This window comes from Mauremys mutica, chromosome 5, assembly GCF_020497125.1.
Source record: "Mauremys mutica isolate MM-2020 ecotype Southern chromosome 5, ASM2049712v1, whole genome shotgun sequence".
NCBI classification, from domain to species: Eukaryota; Metazoa; Chordata; order Testudines; family Geoemydidae; genus Mauremys; species Mauremys mutica.
This window is the reverse complement of record NC_059076.1, coordinates 1,640,201-1,664,902: the sequence shown is the minus strand read 5'-3', so window position 1 is coordinate 1,664,902 and position 24,702 is coordinate 1,640,201. Positions and strand designations below refer to the sequence as shown.

The following is a 24,702-nucleotide window of genomic DNA, read 5'->3' as shown; positions in this document are numbered from 1 at the left end:
ATTGAAAGAGAGATTGCATAGCAATTTGCCCTCCTCCCCAGTAACAATTACTTACACTGGGTTTATTAATAAACAAAAGTGATTTTATTAAGTATAAAAATAGGATTTAAGTGGTTTTAATTAATAGACAAAACAAAGTAAGTCACAAAGCAAAATAAAACAAAACACACAAGTCTAAGCCTAATACACTAAGAAAATGATTACCTGTAATATCTCATCCTCAACGACGTTCCAATGATCTTCTTTCACAGACTAGGATGACACAAAGCTGGGAGGTATTGCTAACACAGAGAAGGACCGGGATATCATAGAGGAAGATCTGGATGACCTTGTAAACTGGAGTAATAGTAATAGAATGAAATTTAATAGTGAAAAGTGCAAGGTCATGCATTTAGGGATAAATAACAAGAATTTTAGTTATAAATTGGGGATGCATCAGTTGGAAGTAACAGAGGAGGAGAAGGACCTTGGAGTATTGGTTGATCACAGGATGACTATGAGCTGCCAACGTGATATGGCCGTAAAAAAAGCTAATGCGGTTTTAGGATGCATCAGGCGAGGTAGTTCCAGCAAAGACAAGGAGGTGTTAGTACCGTTATATAAGGCACTGGTGAGACCTCATCTGGAATACTGTGTGCAGTTCTGGTCTCCCATGTTTAAGAAGGATGAATTCAAACTGGAACAGGTTCAGAGACGGGCTACTAGGATGATCCGAGGAATGGAAAACCTGTTTTATGAAAGGAGACTGAAAGAGCTTGGCTTGTTTAGCCTAACCAAAAGAAGGTTGAGGGGAGCTATGATTGCTCTTTATAAATATATCAGAGGGATTAATATTAGGGAGGGAGAGGAATTATTTAAGCTTAGTAACAATGTGGACACAAGAACAAATGGATATAAACTGGAGACTAGGAAGTTTAGACTTGAAATTAGACAACGGTTTCTAACCATTAGAGGAGTGAAGTTCTGGAACAGCCTTCCAAGGGGAGTAGTGGGGCAAAAGACATATCTGGCTTTAAGACTAAGCTTGATAAATTTATGGAGGGGATGGTATGATGGGATAGCCTAATTTTGGCAATTAATTTGGCAATTGAGCTTTGATTATCAGCAGGTAAGTATGCCCAGTGGTCTGTGATGGGATGTTAGATGGGTTGGGATCTGAGTTACAACAGAGAATTCTTTCCTGGAAGCTGGCTGGTGAGTCTTGCCCACATGCTCAGGGTTTAACTGATTGCCATATTTGGGGTCGGGAAGGAATTTTCCTCCAGGGCAGATTGGCAGAGGCCCTGGAGGTTTTTCGCCTTCCTCTGCAGCCTGGGACACGGGTCACTTGCTGGAGGATTCTCTGCAGCTTGAGGTCTTCAAACCGCAATTTGGGGACTTCGATAACTCAGACATAGGCTAGGGGTTTGTTATAGAAGTGGATGGGTGGGATTCTGTGGCCTGCATTGTGCAGGAGGTCAGACTAGATGATCATAATGGTCCCTTCTGACCTTAAAGTCTATGAGTCTATGACTAGACTCCTTCCTAGTCTGGGCCCAATCCTTTCCCCTGGTTCAATTTTTTAGTTCCAGCAGACATCTTAGGTGGTAAATGGTTTTTTTTTCATGACTGGTAGCCCACTTGTCCTGCTCCACTCCCTTTTATAAATTTGGCAGAAGTTTTGTGTCTCCATTTGACGCCGTCCCCCACTTCTGAATGGAAAGATACAAGGTTTAAGATGGATTCCAGCATCAGGTGACATGGTCACACGTCTCTGTGAGACCCCAGTCTCCATTACCCATGGGCTGGCTTACACATACACAGGAAGGCTTTCAGGTAAACAAGGCCATTTTCAGCCAATTGTCCTGGTAAATGGGAGTGATCAAGTTCCTAATGCCCCATTGACGACCCTCACCTTGTATGACTTCATCAGTAACACAAGTTCATATCTCATACTTCTAACTTTAGATATAAGAATGATACATGCATACAAACAGGATGAACCCATCCAGTAGATTATAACTTTTTGAATGATATGTTACAAGAGGTATTTCACATAAAGCATATTCCAGTTATGTCATATTCATATTCATATGCATATTTTCATAAAGCATATGGAGTGCAACATCACAAATCCCACTATATAAATCCATGGTACTCCCACACATTAAATACTGCATGCCGTTCTCATCACCCCATCTCCGAAAAGAGGTATTAGACTGCGGAAAAGTTCGGAGCATATTGACCTATCAAGTTTTAGATCTTTTTCCATTTGGGGTACAAAATGAGATGTTAAGAGTGATCCCCTTCTGTAGGAATACAGGCTCACATTAGATTTAGGTGAGCTATGGTTTTTAATTTAATTGGGATATTAGCATGAGCCACAGGTTCAAAGCATGTGATCAAAAAGAATGAGATCTTAAGAAAGAAGTTATTGAGGTAAACTTGTAGGGACCCTTCAAAATACTCGAGTTAACTTATTTAAGGTTTGGACTGAAGTAATAGAATAAAACATGCTTAATTGGGTACCAGGTGCAGTAAATAACTGTCTATAGAAGAAACTGCTTTCATTGGCCCCAGCTAACATCTGATAATAGGCAATGACACCACTTCTTTGCTCAAGAGTATAAACATAATAATCCATTAACAGGTTCATTGTTAATAGCTACCTGACCAAGCTGGAGCTGATCAATATTGGTCTAAGTACTCTTGGATTTATCCTCTTTGTAATTATCTTGATCAAATGCTTATCAATGTTTTGTTCCTGTTTGTGTAGTAAATCGCTTATTATTTAAGCTTTTTAGGCATGTTTAAAGCAATTGTATAAATACAGTTCAGCCTTTTTATTTAATAAAGGGATGTATGGTGAAATTAGTGTTGTAGTACTACCTTGCATAAATAATAAGAATTCCAACATCTTCCTTTCTCTAAAATCTTGTGGAAACTAGTTCAGTGAAGTTTCAGGCATTTCCCAGAGCACTGCAGTTGGTGCTGGTAATGTCAGCACAAAGCAATTAGCAAACTTTGCATCCTGTATTGCCTTTTCTAACTGAGAGGAGGCATCTTGATGAGAATGGCCCTGACTAGTGCACATTCACTTCCCATTTTCGGTCTGATTTTTTATCAAGTTCCCTTTGCCTTTTAGGGGCAGTGACTCATATCAGGGTTTCCTGGGCTTCCTTTTCTTTTTTCCGCACTTGAATAAATCTTTCTTTCACATGTAACCCTTTTGCCCCTCCGAGTTGGCAGCAACAAGGGCCGGGTTCAGAATCCAGGGGTTCCGTTTCAATAACGCAGTACAAAACCGGCTCAAGCCCCCACACAGTGACCTGGGACAATTACATACCACGCCCCCGGGCGCCTCTAGGAGGCAATACTTCCCCTCTCACAAGCATGGAGTCCGAGTGTAGCAAAATCCTTTTAATAAAGGAGGGAAACAATGCAGCATTACGTTGGAGAAACATCACAAACAAGATTTTAACACAAACCATGAGCAAAAGATCCACCTCCAAGTACGTTTGGCAATGTCCTTTTCCCCTCAGGGTCTTAAGTCCAAATCACCCCAAAGTCCAACAACCCCAAAAGTCTCTGTCCCTGGCCAGTGCCACCCCAGAGTTCAAAGTTCATCTGCAGAGTTTTACCCCTCCAGCCTGGGGTGGAAATGGGGGGGCACACAGAGTGTAAAGGGGCACCTTACATGGGCCGAGGCCAACTGCCCCGCCTCTCCGTGGAGATCTGCTGCAGCCTTCACCGCGAACGGCTCTGCTCCGCTCCTCCAGCAGTCCCCGCAACTGCTCCACTCTGCTCCACTCACTGTTCCATGGGCCACTCCAACCATCCAGCAAACTGCTCTGCCAGCCGCTTAGCAATATAGCTTCAGGCTCCTCCACTGATTAACACAGCACTCAGTGACCTTAGCTCAGTAATTTTAGCTCTTTTAGTGATTTCAGCTCTTAGTGTCCTCAGCTTGCAGTAGGGGAGCCCCACTGCTGGTGCACCATTGGTCCAAAGTGAATTCAGTTCAGCAGCCTCTAGCTAAACTCCTAATAGAATTAAAATTAGCTCTGCTATTTAACAGTTGAGAGAGAGAAGGAGATGCAATTGATATGCCAGGCCCTCAAAGGGAACCCATCCTATCAGATGCACACACCTGTCCCCAACCTCTCTCAGTTCACTGGGCTTTGGCACCCATGTCCCTTGTCTAGCGAGTGCTACTTAGTTGATGGTGAGACTCTCTGTCCTAACACAGTCTCATAGTTCCACAGTCACATAATCAGGGTGACAACACTTTATTCCTCCTGCCCCAATAACAAAGAAATTGGGGATCCCACAGCTGTCAAAGTAACCATTTTAGGCTGTCGTGGGCTATGCTAGGCGGGGTGGGTGTGCCTATGCAAACATGATAAGCCCCTAAAATTCTTTTCCACACTCGCCATAATTTACCACCAGAGCTCATCCTGACTCTGCTCACACACAGCAACTGGCCGCTGGCAGGCAGGTAGCTTTCTGCAGAAAATGCAGCACATTCAGTCATGCAGGGAGGGAACGAGAAGGCTAAAAGAGCAGCCTGCTGGTCTCAGGAGCTCACTCCCCCATTTCTCTCCACATTTGTCACTTGAGGACATACACATGGTCTTTTTCCAAGGCTCAGTTGCAACGAAACAGATGCCCAAACCCACCATACCTACAGTTATGCTAATGGGTGTTAAGGACAGAGAAAGAGCATTGCACCCTCAAAGAGATCTATTTTTTAAGTTTTATATTCTGATTTAGATGTAATTATGTGAATGAATTTAAGTTTGTAGTTCTAATACATTCACTTTTGCCTTTTAGCTATAAAAACCAGATGGACACTGGGCTGCTGCTGCTAACACTAAAGGAAGTCTCTAGGAAATAAATAAATAAATGCTAATTAACGCCGGGCAGCTGCAGCATGACATGGGCAGCCAGATTAGGTTTCAGCACCTGCCAACTGGCATCCTGCAAGATGGCATGTTTTGAAGATAAGGGCTGGGAGGACAGAAACACTGGATACAATGTTACACAGTATAGACAGCAAATGACTTAGGAATGAAAGTTGGATTGTTCCATTTTGCAAGACATCCTGCAATTTTGAACAAAAGGGATTAAAACCCAAAGAATTCAACCTTTCCCACAAAACAAAATTCTGGGGGGAAAATAATTTTGGGTCAAGCAAAATGTTTCATTCTGATAAAATCAAAACATTTTGCTCCAATTTAGACTTTAAAAAATAATATGAAATACATTTAATTGCTAAATGAAAAATTGAAATGTTCTATTCAAAAAATATCAAATGGGACAGCTGCTACAATATCAGTTATGCATGGGTAGCATTTGTCTACAGTGTTTTTTAACCATGTAAAAAGAATGGAAAAAATGCACCAAGACAAATCAACTGTATCATTTTTTATTATAACAGCCAAAGCAGAGCCCTCACCATCAGTAATGTTCACAGCTTAGAAAGGGTAATTGAAAAATTTCTTCTACCTCTGAGAGCACCTGCTATAATTGATAGACATGTGCCTGTGATACAGCATGGCCAGAGGACAGCAGGAGAGTGTTACAAGGGAGCCTTATTCCCTGTAAGGGGAAGAAAGTTTGCTATAGATTTACTAGAGCACCTGGAGCCAATTAGAGCACCTGCAGTCAGTCACATGATAAAACCCCCTGCTTCAATCAGACAGTGTGGGAGTTGGAGCAGAGAAGATTGGTGTTGGAGCAGAGAACAGTTTGAAGAGAAGCAGAGGAAAGTTTGGAGGAGTGCTGCGGTGGGCTGAGAAGTCCAAGACCCTAGGTAAGGGGCACCTGGCTTGTGCAGATGCAGGGCAGGAAGCCCCCCCACAAGCTGAAGGGCAGGAGAGGGAAGTAGCCCAGGGGAAGGAACCGCCAGTTCAAGTGGTTCACCACTATCCTCAGGGCCCCTGGGCTGGGACCTGGAGTAGAGGGCGGGCCCAGGTCCTTCCCTCTCCACTTCCCTCCTCAAAGACACTAGTGGGGCAATTAATATTCCATTTCAGGGGCAAGAAATGGTTCCCTGAACCCCCCCCCCAAACAAGAGAAAGCACGAGACCCATCATAATAGTGCCGGCAATTTGCCACATGCCATACAGGAAATCTTAAGAAACTGTGTTTTCACTACTGGTCTTTATGGTCCATGTATGAAGCTCTAACAAGAGGAACGAAAGAAATTCCTCTTTTCTGATATAGCTGATCCTAACTGCCAAAAAAACCTCTAGTTCTGTGATGTGTGTGTAGCTGCAGATGACCCCCACACTGTGGGTGTGAGTTTCCAGAAGTTCTGGTTTGTTTTTTCCTGCACTTGATGCCAGCAGCGGAATCTATATATTTCCCTTCCACTTCTTTGTGGTCACATCTCAAACACAGATAAGCCTTGGTAGGGTGTTTAGATGCAACCAGTGCAGTGTCGGAGAAAGACGGGTCAGAGTGACAATGAAGGAACTTCTCTCTATTCAGTTGCTTTGGCTTCTCCTTTCTTTTCACTCCACCATAGGTAAGTACCTGCTTTAATTCACACGTAGAACTGAGACAAACTGACCCTAAAGGATTGTAATTTGGGGTCCAATAGGTTTTAGTGGTTTTTTTTTGCTTTCAGTCACCAATGATGTAAAAAGTAAAAACTGTCTTCTCATAGAAAGAAAATTAAACTAAAGTTGTGTCTGTCTCCTGTAGATGAGTACCAGGGAGAAAGTTTATATACTTCAATAATTAGTTCTCACTCACAGATTATGCATATTGTTCAAAATATCATGCCCCTGGAGCACTGTGAGCCTGGAACTGTTTATTAGCAGAGCCAATGACTCCAGAACTAATTACCACTCAAGTAAAAAGCATTAGGACCAGATTCTCTCCTCAATACAAGACAGAAGAATGAGGAAGTTCTAGGGACTTAGACCATCTGGGAAATGGCAGTGCAGGTCCCCTTCCATCCCCTATGTGCTCCCTGCACCAAGAGTTGGTGAAGGAACCAGGTACACTGGCTTTACAGCAGCTGAGAGCTCTTCCTTTCTGGGAGAATTCTGAGCAGGGCAGTTAGCACCAGACTCTGGCCACTCTGCACTTCCCGAGCGACTGAAAAGGAGCAGACTGGGGGAAGAAAGTTTGGCCTTAAACGAGGGAGGCCTTTGGCTGGATTTTCTCACTCCAACCCTCTCCCCAACTCCCAAATTCTTCCTGTATGCCCCTCTCTGACCCACACTAAATCATCCTGTGGGAAACTTTCCAGCCTCCTAGCCTGAGTCAAATGTCTGTCTTTTCACTTTGAAAATCTAGTCACCCTACTCTCTGGGCAAGGGAAAGGGGCAGCAGTGGGCATGCGGGAGGAGCTGGGGTCCACTGACTGGGTACAGGAGGGATGGGTGAGGGGGGAAGAGGAAGAGAGGTGATGCACGGCACTGATTAGGGGAGGGTGGTGAGGGAAATGGGCAGGCTGAGGAGTAGGGGCACCATTTGCAAGTGGAGCAGTTGCCCCCCTCAACTTTTCATATATTTCCCAGTATGTCTTCCAGCAGCACCCAGCCTTTGCAGGATAGACTATCCCATATAAAGGTCTAAAGCTGACATAACTCCCGCACCCCTTCTTTTTTCTGAAATGCCCCCTTGCTGGGGAGTTCTGTGAGAAGCAAGGGATTCAACAGCTGGTGGGTGTGGCTGATGCAGTGGGTAACCGCAGGTGCTCAGGTAAAAGGGGGGTTTGCTGGTTCCCAATGAGAATGTTTTCCAGTGATTTGGCGGGAAAGGAAGGTACTTGGTGTCTGGAGGAATTGGATCTAGTGGAGGGTCTCTTGAGGGCTGCCAGGAACATTGCTGTCTATCTTTCAGCTGAGACTATGCTCATATGCAACAGCCCAGTCTGATGGTACAGGAGAAGATGAGTGGGATTTGTGAAGGCAACACCTTCCACCAGGGGTTGCCACCACTATGTTGTGTGACAAACGCTTGACAAAATTACCGTACTAAGTGACAGACATTGTGGGGGAGGTTGTCATTCAGTCTTTCAATATTTTTTTAAATTACCACGGACCCCAATTTTTACCATGCTGCTGACCCCTGCCTTCCATTGTCTGATTATTGTGAGGGACATGACTGGGAGAGGGGAGATGAAGCCCACTCTGGGATTTGATTCATGATATTGACAGAGCCAGATGGGATAATTGACAACAATAAGGATGTTCTCACTTGTAACCCTGTTCTGTGTCTGTCTGAAGGTGCTGATGTACTGAGGCTGGTGGATGGAGGCAGCCCCTGTGCTGGGAGAGTGGAGGTTAAGCACCAGGATCAGTGGGGAATGGTGTGTAATGATGATGAAACAGAGCGGCAGTATCATTCAGTCATTTGTAAACAGCTGGGATGTGGATCTGCTGTTGCCACGTCTGAAGCTTTAATTTTTGGAGAACATTCTGGACTGACATGGCTCACAGAAGTTATTTGTCATGGTAACGAGTCAGCTCTCTGGGACTGCAAACATGGAGGATGGGAATTGAAATCTTGCCCTTATCCTGCTGGAGTGCTCTGTTCCGGTAAGAAATCAGCCATCCGACTCCCCCAAGGCAAAATGATGTGTATCCATGGGTGGCGGGTAACATAGGCAAGGAAAGGTATTGCCTTCCCAGGCTCCCTGTACAATGCCTTCCCAAAATAACAGGGGTGACCCCGACCATGCTCTGGACGGCCAGGAAGGCTGGGGCAGCAGCGTGGATACCAGGTTGCTCCTGGGGTCAGAGCCATGTGACTGTCTGACCAGCCGGAAAGGCTGGAGCCACGGTGTGGCTGCCTGGCTGCTCTGGGGGCTGACAGGGAGCTGGGGCCATACAGCTGTCTGATGCTGCTGGGGGAAGGGGAGGTGCTAGCCATGGGCAGGGGCCAGGGGCCATAATGGGGAGGGGGATTGGGGGCACAGGGCAGGGGCCAGTGGCCACAATGGGGCTGGGCTCTGGTGGGTGCGGAAGGGGTGTGGACTTGGGCAGAAGGGGCGGGGCTGGGGCTTGCCTCCCCAAGCCAGCCATTCACCCACCGCTCATGTGTGTATCACATTTCTATGGCCTGAGGGAGAAATGAATACAATCTGGATTAACTCCTGTAACTGTTGTTATTTATATCACCGGCTAATGGTGTGACTGCTGTGATTTGTAAAGGTTCTGAATTATGCAAATTCCAGTCTTGGCATGAAAGAGCCCTTTGTAAAAAGGCAGAGATTCCGAGGTAGACTCCTCCCTAGCCAAATGGTGTTAATTCCTCTCAGTATTGGTGATTTGATTGTCAGCGCATTCTTCTCTGAACTGTTATGTGGGTGTTTCAGGGATGGACAGCACAGCTCCTCTTACTGCTACCTGCTGGAGAAACAGCTTCACTCAGGGCATTGTTTCCAAAGCAATGGCACACACAGCTATCTGATTCACTTATAGGGTGACCAGACGTCCCGATAAAATCGGAACCGTCCTGATATTTAGATCTTTGACCCGCATCCCGACTGATCTTTGGTCGGGAGGCAATTTTCCCGCTATTTTGTTCCGCCGACAGCACTCGGCTTTTTTTTGCTCCGCCGGCAGGCCTCCCTCCCCAGGTGTCCCAATATTTTCTCCCTCTCATCTGGTCACCATATTTGCTTATGTCATCTTGAGTCTTCTTGGACAGTGGATTACGTTTTCCTTCCCTCCCATGACAAATGGGAAGGTGTTTGGGAATGGCAGAGGTGTCTCACAAAAGGTAGAGCATTTTTCTTTAAACTTAAACACGCAAGAGCTCAATCCTTGTCCCATTAAAGTCAATAGCAAAATTCTCATCGCCTTCAATTGGAGGAGAATCCAGCCCTCAAGTTGTATCCTCTGCTACTTCCAGGATGAAACCTTTTGTATGAAGAGTGAAATTTATTATTATTTTATAATCACCTCTATTAAGTCCTTCTATTGCATCTCACCTGATTCCTGTGGGAAACAAGTGTTGTTGTTTTTTTAAGCATTGTAAATATTACCTTTCCCATTAGTGTTACAAAAACGGTTCTTTCTCTCCACTATCTTAACTAGCATTTATGTGAAACTAGTGCTTGAGTCTCTCTATGTAAGTTTGAAATTCTTTTTTTTAACTGGAAAATTTCCATATTTCTGTCTTTTTCCTCCCTTCTCTTTAACCAGGAGATTGGTTTCTTTCTCTGCCTCTTCACACTCTCCAAGCTGTACATTTGTTTTTAAATCTCTCTCATCTCCACTTCTCATTTTGGTTTGTTTTAATGCAACATGGTAAGAATTTTCAGTAGTTTGTACAGCTGAAATTAGAAGCTTCAGCAGCTAGAGATCAGCCGCCTTTTGGATATGTTTGGCATTTTAAAAAATAGGGTGTAAATGGCCCTAAAAGGAGCCTGAGGGTTAGTCTCACTAAGGAGATTTAAGTGTTACACCTCATCACCCAGTGGAATTCAAAAAAGTCTGATTTTTAGCCACCCAGGCTCCCTGTACAATGCATGGGGAAAGTCAGATGCCTCAGAGTGGGATTCACAAAAGCCAGCATGTTGAGTGAGAAGCTGCCTACGCTAGCCAAGACTAGATGCTAAGGAGAGACGTGTGTCCTAACCCCTGTCCCTCAAAGGGAGTTAGGTGCCTAAGTCTGGTCTGGAAGCTTACAAGAAGTGGAAATTTGGACAGGTGACTAGGGAGGAGTATAAAAACATTGTTCGGGCATACATGGGGTGTAATCAGGAAGGCCAAGGCACTACTGGAGTTGCAGCTAGCAAGGGATGTGAAGGGTAACAAGAAGGGTTTCTACAGGTTTGTTAGCAACAAGAAGGTGGTCAGGGAAAGTGTGGGACCCTTACTGAATGGGGGAGGCGACCTAGTGACAGATGATTTGGAAAAAGCTGAAATACTCAATGCTTTTTTTGCCTCAGTCTTAACAGATGAGGTCAGCTCCCAGACTGCTGCACTGGGCAGCACACTATGGGGAGGAGGTGAGCAGCCCTCAGTGGTTAAAGAACAGGTTAAGAACTATTTAGAAGAGCTGGACATGTACAAGTCCATGGGTCCAGATCTAATGCATCTGAGGATGCTGAGGTAGTTGGCTGATGTGATTACAGAACCATTGGCCATTATCTTTGAAAACTCGTGGTGATCGGGGGAGGTTTTTAAGGCCGAGGTTGAATCATAGAATCATAGACTATCAGGGTTGGAAGGGACCTCAGGAGGTCATCTAGACCAACCCCCTATTGTTCCTGGAGCAAAAAGTCTGCTGGTGGAGAGGCACCTCTGGTGAGTGCACATTTGTAATGACACTGCAAGAGTTAAATGCAATTATGTTTGATCTGCCCTGAACAATTCGGATGCATTCACGGCCAGTACAGCTAATAGAAAAGTCTGATTAAGTGTCTGCGAATGGAGTGGGAATCCTCCAGGGACATCTCCATGAAGGTCTCCTGGAGATACTCTGAAAGCCTTTGCAGAAGGTTTCTGGAGAAGGCTGCCTTATTCTGTCCTCCACTGCAGGACACTTTACCACGCCAAGCCAGTAGTCTGGAATCAATGCAGCACAAAGCATAGCAGCAAAGGGTCCTGGGTTTTGGCACATTCCTGCAGAATGCACTCCTTATCTTGCTGTCTTAACCTCAGGAGACTGATATCGCTCATGTCACCTGGTTGAAATAGTGGAAGTTTAATAAGAGAAGAGTAATCCCCTCTGTGTGCTGACCCCCAACACATTATGATCCCAGATACATTGTACAGCCCAGTATATCTTCTGTAAAGTCTACCCTTGCTCTTTCCCCCCCGCAGCTGAAAATGTGTCTATGCTCCCTGCATCAACTCCATCCCTGGGGTTATCGCAGATTAGAAGGTGAAAAAGCGCACTCGCGATGCCATGTTTGCAGAGCTCATGCAGTCCTCCCACACTGATAGGGCACAGCTGACTGCATGCAGGTGTATGATGTCAGAGGCCAGGAAAGCACGCAGTGAGCATGATCGTAACACACAGGATGAGATGTTGAGGCTTATGGGGGAGCAAACAGACATGATGAGGCGGCTGGTGAAGATGCAGGAAAGGCAGCTGGACTACAGAGCCCTACTGCAGTCACTGATGAACCACCTGCCCTCCTCGCCAAGTCCTGTATCCTCCTCACCCAGACGTCCAAGAACATGGGAACAGGAAGTCTCTGGGCACCCTGCCACTCAACTCCAGGGGATGGTTCAAGCAGCAGAAGGCCGTCATTCAAACAGCTTTAATTTATTTATGTAGTTACAATAAGCTATGTGACCTTGTCCTTGCCTCCTTCCTCCCCGTGTTATCAGACCCTTTGTACACCCAGGCTTCCTTTACTATTCAGCAGCGCCTGTGATCTCAGGGTTTTTTATGAACTTTATTATGAGCTGTGGTTGGAGCAGGGATTGGGTTACAGGGAAGTACATTCACCGACGGGGGTGGCTTTGCATCAATGACAAACACACATATCACACAACTGCCTGAAAAAAACCTGTTTTTCAAAGCCCCCTGATGTGCTGCATGCCTCAATGTGCTCTTCTAATTGCCTTGGTATCTGGCTGCTCCAAATTGGCCACGAGGTGATCTGTCTCGACCCCTTATTCTGCCAGAACATCTCCCCCTTACTTTCACAGATATTATGGAGCACACCGCAAGCAGCAATATACAATGGGAATATTGCTTTCACTGAGGTCTAACCTACTCAGTAAACTGTGCCCTTTAGAAGGCCAAATGCACATTCTACCACCATTCTGCACTGGCTCAGCCTGTAGTTGAACAGCTCCTGACCACTGTCCAGGCGGCCTGTGTACGGCTTCATGAGCCATGGCATTAAGGGGTAGGCTGGGTCCCTGTAAAGGTGGCCGGCCGAGGCCCGTCCCTCAGCGGGGCTGTGGGGTATCCCACCACCTCTTCTAGCTCGCCGTCAGTCTGGGCTCTGCGCTAGTGGGGGACCGCAAACACATGGTTAGGGGCTCAGGCCCTTTCAGCCGGGGCTGAGCCAAGAGTTCTAGAGCAGCCCAGGCCCTAAGTCAGGGCGGGGCCGCAACCAAACAGTCAGGGACTCAGGCCCTTAAGCAGGGGCTGAGTCAGCAGTTCAATAGCAGCCCAGGCCCTAGGTCAGGGCAGGGCAGCAAGCAAATAGTCAAAGGCTCAGGCCTTTAAGCAGGGACTGAGTCAGCAGTTCAATATCAGGAGGTCCTAGCCTCTCCAGGCCAGGGAAAAGGGGGAGTCTGCCACCCAAGGAGTGGGTGGCAGGAGGGACGCAGGCCCTCCCACTCCACTGTGTCCCAGCCTGGAGCCCTAGCAGCAGCAGAAACTCGCTGCAGTCAGTGGGGATCCTGGCCGCAACACACTGACATCGGCTCTGGCAGTGTTACAGCCAGACTGGGGTCGGCTGCCCCCGGGCTACTTCCACACTCCCCCTCGTAGGGTGCCTGAGTCATCGTAGCGTCGCTGGCGGTCTCGAACACCATTGGTTCCTCAGCTCCTCCTCGGCGTAGCTGGCAAGAGGCCGGCTCGGCTCCTCCTCGGGGTAGCTGGCAAGAGGCCGGCTCGGCTCCTCCTCGGGGTAACTGAAACGGGGTAGGCTCGGCCAGTCCTCCTCGGGGTAGCTGGGGAAGGGCAGGCTCAGCCAGTCCTCGGGGTAACTGAAGCGGGGTAGGCTCGGCCAGTCCTCCTCGGGGTAACGAGCGAGGAGTAGGCTTGGCCGGCCCGGTGCGACCTCAGTCCGACCGCGGCCTTCTGCTGTCTCCCCAGAGGGAGCTCGGTCACAGACGTCTGGTCTCTCCAGCGGCTGGTTCCCAACTGAGTTCTGCCGGTGAGCTTTTATACTTCCGGGTCTGTGCCGTGACCTCTGAGGTGTGGGCGCAGGACCCAGTGGCTCCGCCCACATTGGTGTTAGGGGAGGTCCATCCCTCGGCGGGGCTGTGGGGTATCCCACCGCCTTGCTACAGTCCCCAAGGATAACTATTGGCATTTCAATGTCACCAATGGTTATTGTCCAGTCTGGGAAGAAAGTTCCTTCTTGCAACTGCTCGAACAGCCCAGAGTTCCTAAAGATACGCATGTCATGCACCTTTCCTGACCATCCCACACTGATGTCGGTGAGACGGCCCTTGTGATCCACAAGTGTTTGCAGCACCATTGAGAAGTACTCCTTGTGGTTTATGTACTCTTTGGCAAGGTGGTCTGGTGCCAAGATAGGGATAGGGAACCCCATTGCAACAAAGCCATCCACTATGACCTGCACGTTTCCCAGAGTCACTACTCTTCTTAGCAGAAGGGTATTGATTGCCCTGGCTACTTGGATCACAGCAGCCCCCACAGTAGATTTGCCCACTTCCAATTGATTCCCGACAGACCGATAGCTGTCTGGTATTGCAAGTTCCACAGGCTATCGCCATGCGCTTTTCAACTGTCAGGGCAGGTCTCATCGTGGCATTCCTGCACTTCAGGACGGGGGAAAGCAACCCACAAAGTTCCATGAAAGTGCCCTTACGCATGCGAAAGTTTCGCAGCCACTGGTCATCATCCCAGACCTGCAGTACTATGTGGTCCCACCAGTCTGTGCTTGTTTCCCAGGCCCAGAATTGGTGTTCCACTGTATCAACATGCCCAGTGCCACCATGATATCCCAATTGCCACATCCCGTGCCTTCAGGCACATCTGTCTGCAGCTCCTCATTAGGCTTTGCACATAATGCAGGATAATGCACGAGGTGTTTGCAATGCTTGCAAAGCAGTGTACAGCAGAGTGGGATCCATGCTTGCCATGCTATGGCGTCTGCATGGATAACCCAAGCAAAAAGGCATGAATTGATTGTTTGCCGTTGCTTTCAAGGAGGGAGGGAGGGAGGGAGGGGAGACTGATGACATGTACCCAAAACCACAACAATGTTTTTGCCCCATCAGGCATTGGGAGCTTAACCCAGAATTCCAATGGCAGCAGGGACTGTGGGATAGCTACCCACAGTGCACCACTCCGTGAGTCGATGCTAGTCAAGGTATTGAGGACGCACTCTACCGACATAATGTGCTTAATGGGGACATGCACCATCGATTTTATAAAAATCAGTTGCTAAATATCATCTTTATAAAATCAACCCAATTTCATAGTGTAGACATGCCCTTAGGTGCCTAAAATTAGTCTCCTAAATCCATATTAAGACACCTACGTAAGAGCATTTATTTGGGTACCTAAATATCAATTTATAAGTCAAAATTTAGGTACTTATATCTGAAAAGCCTGACCTATGTGTTTCAAGCATAACCTGACTTTAAAAATGTTTGTGTAATAGTGTCTGTGTGTGAATTCAAAGTGAAGAATGGATGGTAATAAAACAGTAATTAACAAAAATAATGTATTAGTTTAAAAACATTGTTAACAACTGTGTTTTTTAAATTATGTTGTCTAACTCTGCATTTTAAGCATATAAGACACTGCATCATTGAAACATACTCACTGCGTTGTCTTATGGTTTCCAGTGAAAATATCTGAAAGTAATATTTTTCCAGATCAAGGTGTATAAGATGCTGCAGAATGTCAGTGTCTCACTCGCTGGCTTTATTGATTCTCTAGGCCATATTAAGTCCCGGCTGATTGGAGGGGAGAGTATCTGCTCAGGACGTGTTGAGATAGAACATGGAGAAACATGGGTTACAGTCTGTGACGCTGACTTCAGTCTCAAAGCTGCCAGTGTTATCTGTAGTGAATTAAACTGTGGAGTAGTGGTATCGATCCTGAGAGGAGCTCACTTTAAAGAAGGAGATGGGCCAATCTGGAATGAAACACTTCAGTGTGAAGGGAATGAGTCACAACTCTTCTATTGTCCCAGGGTCTCACATCTGAATGAGACATGCTCACATGCAAATGATGTCAGCATTGTGTGCTCAGGTAAGAATTAAAGTGATGACTCTAAAATACCAGAGATGGTTGTTCTAGACTCATGGTGTAACAATAAAATGTCTTTACTGCAGGGAGCTCAGATCACTGGGTTGGTATTCAATTGTTTCAAACAAAAAATACCAAAACATTTGTCATGACAATAAAAGAATCAGCCCCCTTCTTTCTCCAGTTTCATTTTCTTCAAATATTTGTTATTTAAAGAGATCAAAATCAAAGAGATCCTCTCTCCAAGATCATGCAAGGCCTAAGTAAGGAGCAGTGATCCTGTGTAAATAATAGTCATGTAATTTAAAGAGTGTATCATAATGCATATGCCCAAAGGAAACAAATTAAGGATACATGGGAAACTTTAACTCTAGAATTTACTTTGCATCTCTCTCTTTCTCTCAAATGAATAATAATGATGGCTCTGTGGCTCAATGCTCTCTCCAGTAACCCCACAGTGTGTCTCTTTTTGAAGGAGCTACTGAGGAGCTGAGGCTGGTGGATGGAGGCAGCCCCTGTGCTGGGAAAGTGGAGGTTAAACACCAGGATCGGTGGGGGATGGTGTGTGATGGTGTCTGGGAAATGGAAGATGCTGAAGTTGTTTGTAGGCAGTTGGGATGTGGATCTGCTGTTAGTGTCCATGATCAAGCTTATTTTGGGTCCAGTTCTGGGCCAATTTGGCTGGATGAAGTTGCCTGTGACGGTACTGAGTCATCTCTCTTGGAGTGCAGACACAGAGGATGGGGTGTGCATGGCTGTGATCATCATATGCCTGCTGGAGTCACCTGTTTAGGTAAGAAATCCAGCCTTAAAGGTAAAATCCTCCTGAGAGAAAAGGGAATTAATCTAGAGTGTCACATTCCTCTGACCTTAATGAGAAATAAAAATAGAAACCTGCTAATTCTTATTAACCTTACGGACACTGGGGAGACATTTGTGCAATTCACATTCTCAGTCACTTGTAAACAATTTTCACTATTCCAGCCGTGTTTCAATTTTTATACCCCTCCCATTTTACAGCAATTTACAGTTCATTTTCTTAATTCCAGTCAGTGGCAGAGGGGAATCATAGCTCACCAGGAGATCCAGGGCTGTGGTGCAGGTGCCTGAGGCCTCTTTGTTGGACAGTTTGCTGTCCTGAGCATTGGCTGTCACTGGTTCTGCTCTGTCTGCCCAGGAGACATGCCGCCTGTCGCTGTTCTCTGCTCCCCTGCAGATCTGGAGGGATGCAGACACATAGAAGAGTTACAGCGAGGGAGCAGGCAGCTGGTGGAAGAGGCGCCCACAGCTGTATGCACGCTATGGCCAGTGTGTAACATTGGCAGCAGTCAGGAAAAGCAGTCAGGCTGCCCCACTCAGGTTTGTCCCCATTGGCCTCCTATCCTGGCGGGGTCAGCAGCGCCAGACCTGAGTGGGCACACTGGGCAGTGGGCTGGCCAGCACTGCTCCTCCTCTCCATTGCTATTCGGCAGGTCCTGTGCTAGAACTCCCTCCCTCCCTCCTGCCCAGGCATGACCAGCATCCAACTGCCTATGTCCCTTCTCAGGGACAGGGAGTGACACTGCACCTGGATGGGCCAGGTTAGAAGGTGGGGGCTGAGCATTCAATGGGTGAAGTGATGGGGATAGCAACTGCAGTGGGCATGGCCCCACAGGGAGTGACAGTGCATGCCGTGGGGAAGTTCTGGAGGTGCCCTGGTTGGTTCCTCTCACTCTTCCACTTCCCACTCTCTAGAGCAATGGGCTTTCTACTTCTGGGGTCCCCATCTCTCCCTGCTGACATTCCCTTTCCCTTTTAAGGTCCCTCTGTTTCCACCTCTGCAACATCACCCCTCACTCTGCTAACCCCAATGTTCCCTTGTCCCTCCCCACTTCTCTTGGTCTCCTCAGTTACCCCTGACCCTCTCTCCCTTCCACATGTTTCTTCTCCCATTTGCCCCTTCCCGCAAGGTCCCGAGTCCCGACTGGAATCCTCAGCGGGGAGGGGGCAGGGACAGACATGGGGAGGAGGCTGGCTATGCATAAGCAGGGAGTTACAGCTACTAGACACAGGGCTAGATTTTAAAGGCATTGGGGTGCTGTATCTATTGGGTTTCCAGGAAATGGGGCGGGCGAGCCCGCCCCATGCTAACGGAACCCCCCCCAGCCTAAGGGGAGGTGCCACAGAGCCTCAGAAACCCACTAATTGCGGGGGACAACTAATAAAAGAACAGGGACAGGAGTGCGGTCAAAGGGTCATAAGAAGGGAGCCTGACGGGGACACCGAGCAGAGAACCCCGGACAGCGCCCACTGCTCCTCGAAGGCGTCAAGGGAGCCAGCGGACGCCGCCCAGAGGAACTCTGCCCGGAGACGTGAGCGGACTAAGGATCGGAAACAAGCCCCACAGTCGCAGGAGTCTCCATTGGCCAACCGCCTCTCCCTGGTCGCGTAGATGGCCATTTTTGCCAGGGCGAGGAGGAGGTTGACCAGGAGGTCCCGCGACTTCGTGGGGCCACGGATAGGGAGTGCATGGAGAAGGAGGTGTGGGGAAAAGTGCAGCCAGAAACGCAATAGGAGATTAGTGAGGAGCCGGTAGAGGGGCTGCAGCCTGGCGCACTCTATGTAAATGTGCGCCAGGGTCTCCCTCACGCCGCAGAAGGGGCAGGTGTCTGGGACAGGGGTAAACCGCGCCAAGTACACGCCCGTACTCACGGCCCCGTGGAGGAGCCGCCAACTGATATCCCCGACGGGCCTCGGGACCAGGGTGGAGTACAGGCTGGCCCACCGGGGCTCCTCACCCTCCAGAGGTGGCAGGAGGTCCCGCCACTTGGTGTCGGGGCGGGACACGAGGGTGAGGAAGTGAAGGGTGTGGAGCACGAGCGCGTAGAGCTGCTTCCTTGGCGCGGTTTGGAAACGGACCGGCTGCAGATCGTGCAGCCGGCTGGCGGAGAAGGGGCGGGGGGGGGCGGTCGGGTCCACGGGGCAGGGGCCCGATGAAAAGGTCTGGAGGGCTCGGGGTGGGGGGTGGGCGGGGCGTGCCCTCACGCAGGACCCGGTCGAGGTAGGCCCGAGCAGCGGGCGGCAAAGCGGCCTTCACCTCCTGTAGTACGAGCCGGGGAGTACAAGGTCTGGAGAGCCCCATACGCCGAGCGAGCGTCGGGGGATCCAGCCAGTCTCCCCGGTCGTAGTCCAGGAGGTCTCCGACCCTGGTGGCTTCTGCCAGGACCAACCTCTGGCGCACCGCGGGGGACTCCGCCACCTGCACACGGAGCTGAGGGTTGTGTAGCAGGGGCTCCGCGAGGAGGTCTGCCCCCTCGGTGGCCGCCACGGACCTGGTCGCAGAGAACAGCTTCCAGGTCCGGAGGAGGTCCTGGTAAAAGACCGGCAGCCCGGAGAGGTCTCGCGGAAGGCCCCTCGGGTTGAGATAAAGGAGCTGCCGGTCGTATCGGAGCCCTCGGAAGCGGCGTAGGAAGGCATGTGCCAGAGCTCTCCATGCCGGACTACCCACACCATAAAGGAGCCTCTGCAGTGCCTGGAGGCGGAAGACGTGGACCTGAGTGCGCAGGCACTTCAGGCCCTGCCCTCCCTCCTCCAGGGGCAGGTGGAGCACCCCTGCAGGGACCCAGTGCAGTCCTGGCCAAAAGAACTCCAGAACCACCGTCCGGAGTTCGGTCAGGAACCCCGGGGCCGGGACCAGGGTGTTGAGCCGGTACCAGAGCATGGACAGGACCAGTTGATTGAGCACCAGTGCCCTCCCTCGGAGGGAAAGGCACCGGAGGAGTCCTGTCCATTTCCGGAGCCGCTCCGCCACCCTGCCCTGCAAACCTTGCCAGTTCTCCGGCGGAGAGGGATGCGTGGCAGAAAGGTAAACGCCGAGATAGAGCAGCGGACCCGCGCTCCACCGGATGGCCTGAAGCGCGGTTGGGAGGGAGCTCGCCTGCCACCCGTCCCCGACCACCAGGCCAGAGCTCTTGACCCAGTTGACCCGGGCGGAGGAGGCTGCCGAGTACACAGCCTGGCAGGCCTCCACCCGCGCCAAGTCGCCCGGGTCCTGGACCACGAGGAGCACATCGTCGGCGTATGCCGACAGGACCAGCCGCAGCTCCGGCTCCCGAAGCACCAACCCCGTCAACCTCCTGCGGAGGAGACAGAGGAAGGGCTCGATTGCCAGGGCGTACAGCTGGCCCGAGAGGGGGCACCCCTGCCGCACTCCCCGCCCGAAGCTGACCGGCTCGGTCAGGGTCCAGTTGAGCTTGACCAGACACTCTGCGGAAGCGTACAGCACCTGGAGAAAACCCACAAACTGGGACCCGAAGCCTAACGCCTGCAGAGTGCCCAGGAGATACCCGTGGTCCACCCTGTCGAACGCCTTCTCCTGATCCAGGGACAGGAGGGCGAACGACAGACCATCCCTGCACCCAAGCTCCAAGAGATCCCGGACCAGATACAGGTTGTCGAAGATGCTACGGCCCGGGACGGTGTAGGTCTGGTCTGGGTGGATCACGTCCTCCAGCACGGCCCCCAGCCGCAGCGAGATGGCCTTGGCTACGATCTTGTAGTCCGTGCTGAGGAGCGAGACGGGACGCCAATTCCGTAAGTCGCGGAGGTCCCCCTTCTTTGGCAGTAAGGCGAGCACGGCTCGCCTGCACGAGAGAGGGAGGACCCCGCTCCGCAAGGACTCGGCCCAGACGCTGACCAGGTCCGGGCCGAGGACGTCCCAGAACACGCGGTAGAACTCCACGGTCAGCCCGTCCATGCCCGGAGACTTGTTGGTGGGCATGCGGCGGAGGGCTTCCGAGAACTCGGCCAGAGTGAGAGGCAGCTCTAGCCGGTCTCGGTCGCCCGCGCTGACCGTCGGGAGCCCGTCCCAGAGCACTCTGCAAGCGGCAGGATCGGTCGGATCCGGGGAGAAAAGGCGCGCGTAGAAGGTCCGGGCCCTCTCGCACATCTCCGCCGGATCCGTGAGGGGGGAGCCGTCCTCCGCCAGAAGGCAGGTGACGTGCTTCTTGGCCCCCCTCCTTTTCTCCAGGGCGTAGAAGAAGCGGGAGCCGCGATCCATCTCCCGAAGGAGGCGGATGCGGGATCGAACAAAGGCGCCCCGGGCCCGATGGTCCTCGAGGACCCGGAGCTCCTCCCGCTTCTCCCGGCACGCTCCGCAAAGGGATGGATCCTCGGGGCTGGCGGCCAGACGCCTCTCCAGCTCCAAGACCTCCCGCTCCAACTGCCCTATCGCCGCATCCCTCCGTCGGCTGGCGCCCCGGGTGTAGTCACGGCAGAAGAGCCGGGCGCGCACCTTCCCCACATCCCACCACCGCCGCGCCGAGGGAAAGGCACGCCGCTGCCCTCGCCAGGCCAGCCAGAACTCCCGGAAGGACGCCACGAAGCCCCCATCCTCCAGCAAGCTGTTGTTAAAGTGCCAATAGGCCGGCCCCGGCCTCTCCGCACAGAGAGAGGCCGTCACGGTGACGAGGTGGTGGTCCGAAAATGGGGCCGGCCGGACGCTGGAGGACTGGGCCCGTGAGAGATGGAACCGTGATAAATAGATGCGGTCCAACCGGGAGCGGCACGACCGATGGGCTTCCACCCGGACATAGGTGAACGTGGAGGCATCGTCCGGGTGGTGGTCGCGCCAGACGTCCACCAGGGAGTGATGGGTGACAATCTCCCGGAGGACGTCCGCGGCGGCTGGGCTCTGCTCGGTCCCCGAGCGGTCCCGCTCCTCTAGGACGGTGTTGAAGTCCCCGCCCAGGACCAGGCACTCGCGAGGATCCAAGGAGCCGAGGAAGGCGGACGCCTGGTGATAGAACTGCAGCCGCTCCGGGGGCAATGTCGGGGCATAGACATTGACGAGGTTGACCACGAGCCCCTCCATGCGGACCCGGAGGTGCAGCAGGCGGCCCGGCACAGCCTCGGCGACCCCCAGCACCTCAGGCCGTAGGTCGGGGGAGAACAGGGTAGCCACTCCAGCCCGACGGGTTGTGAGATGGCTGAAGTAGACCTCGTCCCCCCACTCCAGCCGCCAGCTAGCTTCGGCGGCCGGATCCGTATGGGTCTCCTGCAGGAAAACCACAGAGTACCCTCCCTCCCGAAGGAAGGAGAGCACCTGGCTCCTGCGGAAGCCCACCCTACAGCCCCGGGTGTTCAGTGTGGCAAAGGTGACGAGTGCCATGAGGAGGGCTGGGGGGGATCCTCGTCGGCAGGGGCGCTCACGGCCCCCGTTGGGCCGCGCAACAAACCGTGGCCCATCCCGAAGGTGAGCAAGGAGTCACGGAATTTGCGCGCCCGATGGTAAGCCGCGGCACCCTGCTTCCCGGTCCTCTTTCCCTCCCCCATGAGGGCCCTCGTGGCCAGGAGGATCTTGTGAAAGTCCCCCCAGCGCTGGAGAGCAAGCGGGATCTTGTTGCGGGAGCCCCGGACGTCCTCCAGGAACTCCTGCAACTCCTCCCGCAGCGTATGGGGGGGCGGGGTCACTGGCCTCCGGGGGTCCACCGGTGGGACCTCTGGCGCAGCCCCGTGGCCCACCGGGACGGGCAAGCAAGGGGCGGGCCCTGGCTCAGTGGGGGGCGGCGGAGGGAAGAGTACAGCCCCGAGTGGGTCGGGACTGTGAAATTCAAAGGCCGCTCCCTGGGAGTCATCCTCTGGGAAAGGGAAGGAGACAGCCCCAGGGGCGGCAATGACATCATGGGAGGTGGAGGGGGCAGGGCTGGGGTCAAGAGCAGGGGTGGGGGGAGGGAGAGAGACGGAACCCTGGGCCGCAGGAGCTGAACCATCGGTAAGTGGCTCCTCGCGGCCAGGTACGGGAGTTGGAGGGGTGGGGAGGGGGTCCCCAGTGACACCGGGCTCAGGCTCAATGGCAGGTAGAGCAGCCTCGGCGCAGAGAGATGCAGAACCCTCAGAGGGGCCCCCACCCGGGAAGGAACCCGATTGCTCCGCACCACCGAGGGACACCCCCGGTAGCCCATCTCCCTGCCACGAGGCACCGGCCGTTGCCACAGCAGGCTCGGCAGCCAGCAGCAGGGTGCCGTCTGCAGCCGGGCAGGCTGAGGAGTCCAGGGGACCCTCAGAGGCGGGAGCGGACGCAGCGGGAGGGTCGGTGGAGCACGGGGAAGGGGAAGCTGGGGTGAGGTCGGCTAAGTCGAGGCCCGTGGGCAGAGGGTCGTCCTCCCCCGGGGTGACCGGGGTCAGACCCAGGGACTCGATCTCCGCGAAGATGGAGGGGAGCTCACCTCCCACCACCCCGGGGTCCTCCCCACTCGCACCCGAGGCGACGCTCACCTCGGGTATTGCAGGGGATACAGGCGGCAAGGGAACAGGAGGGGCCGCAGCGGAGGCCTCCGCAGGGGGGGACTGCGGAGGGGGGATGGTGGTACCTTCCGGTGCTGCCACGTCTTCCCTAGCCGTCATCGGCAGATGGGTCAACCCCTGGGGCACGGCGGAAGGCTCGGTGTCGGCGGCCTCCTTCCTGGTCTTGCGGGGGGCTTCCGCCTCAGGTGGCACGGGCGGAGCCCGAGCCTTCCGCTTGCCCCGCTTACCCTGTACCCGGGTCCAGCCCTCCATGGCATCGTCTTCGGGCTGGTCGACAGGGGTTGGGTTGGGGGGCAAGGATTCCTGTTCGGGGGCTTGGAGAGGCACTGGGGGGACAGTAGGAGAGAGGGAAGAGTCCCCCTGGGGAGAACCCTCTCCCACGCCCGGCAGTACCCCTGCCGCACCCTCCTCCACAGGCCCCGCCAGAGTGCAAGCAGCAGAGGCAGGGCTCTCCCGCTCAACTGGGCGCACTGGAGGACGGACCCCTGAGGCCCGAGCGGGAGCAATGATGGGCTGAGGAGGAGGAGGGGCGACTCTGGGCACCGGGCGGCCAGGGGCGCCGGCGATGACGGGGCCGGCACCCTGCCGGGGCTCGGGGGTCCCGGGCGCTCCCCCGTGCCGGGCCAAAGGGCAGTCCCTCCGAACGTGCCCCGTCGCCTGGCAGAGGTAACACCGGGCCTCCCCCGTCGAATAGTGCACCCGGTAATGGGCCCCCTGGTAGGGGACCAGGAAAGACCCCTCGAGCGCCTCTCCGCCACGCGCCGCCGGCGGCAGTTGAAGCTGCACCTGCCGGCGGAACGAGAGGACGTGACGGAGGGCGGGGTCCTTGCAGCCCAAGGGAAGAGGGCTCACAATGGAAATGGGCTTCCCCAGGGTCGAGAGGGCGGGTAACAGGGCGGCATTGGGCAGGAAGGGAGGGACGGAGGTCAGGACGACACGGACCCCCAGGTCCTCCAGCGGCTCGAGGGGGACGAACACGCCCCCCACCGCCAGGCCCTTCTCCACCGCCTCCTGGGCAGCGGCCTCCGAGGCAAGGAAGAAAACCACCTTGCCGTACATTTTGGAGGCCGCCACGATGGCCGTGGGCCCCACCACCCTCGCCAGCGCCCGCACGTAGGTCTCCACGTGGGGCGAGGCGGGCACCAGGAGGCAACGGATGCCGTGCTTCCGGGTCAAGGTGGGGAAGGGGCCCCGGCCGCTGTAGATGGTAGCGGAGGCGGCGGTCGGGGGAGATGACATAGCGGCGGGCGGGGGGGCCGCCGCCACCTGGGCGTATGCTCTGGGGGCCGAGGGAGGGGCACCCGCAGAGCTGGTGGAGGGGACAGCGGGGAGGGACGCCGCGGCCGGTGGCGGGGCCGCGGCAGCGGTGGCAGGCTCCGCCATGGAGGGCTTTGTCTTTCTAGCGGGGCCTTTTCCCTTCTTTTTGCCCTGGCCCTTTCTGCCGGCTGGGGGGGCTCCCCCAGAGGCGGAAGGGGCGAGGGACGTGGCAGCAGCAGAGGGCACCCCGTCGGTCGCCGCTGCCGGCGCCTCAGCGGGAGCGGTGGCAGGTGG

The 24,702-nt window shown here is 52.7% G+C and overlaps 1 protein-coding gene across 1 annotated transcript in view; it reads left to right on the top strand.

Moving 5' to 3' along the window:
• Nucleotides 1–6,389: 6,389 nt before the first annotated feature.
• The window catches only part of LOC123371168 (scavenger receptor cysteine-rich type 1 protein M130-like), a 31,798-nt gene continuing 13,485 nt past the window's right edge, over nt 6,390–24,702 (top strand). The window contains exons 1-4 of the mRNA XM_045018463.1: nt 6,390–6,511; nt 8,226–8,537; nt 15,556–15,870; nt 16,343–16,471. Of these exons, the coding sequence (XP_044874398.1) occupies nt 6,451–6,511; nt 8,226–8,537; nt 15,556–15,870; nt 16,343–16,471 (817 nt within the window). The 5' untranslated portion in view covers nt 6,390–6,450. The remainder of the gene's footprint in view (nt 6,512–8,225; nt 8,538–15,555; nt 15,871–16,342; nt 16,472–24,702) is intronic.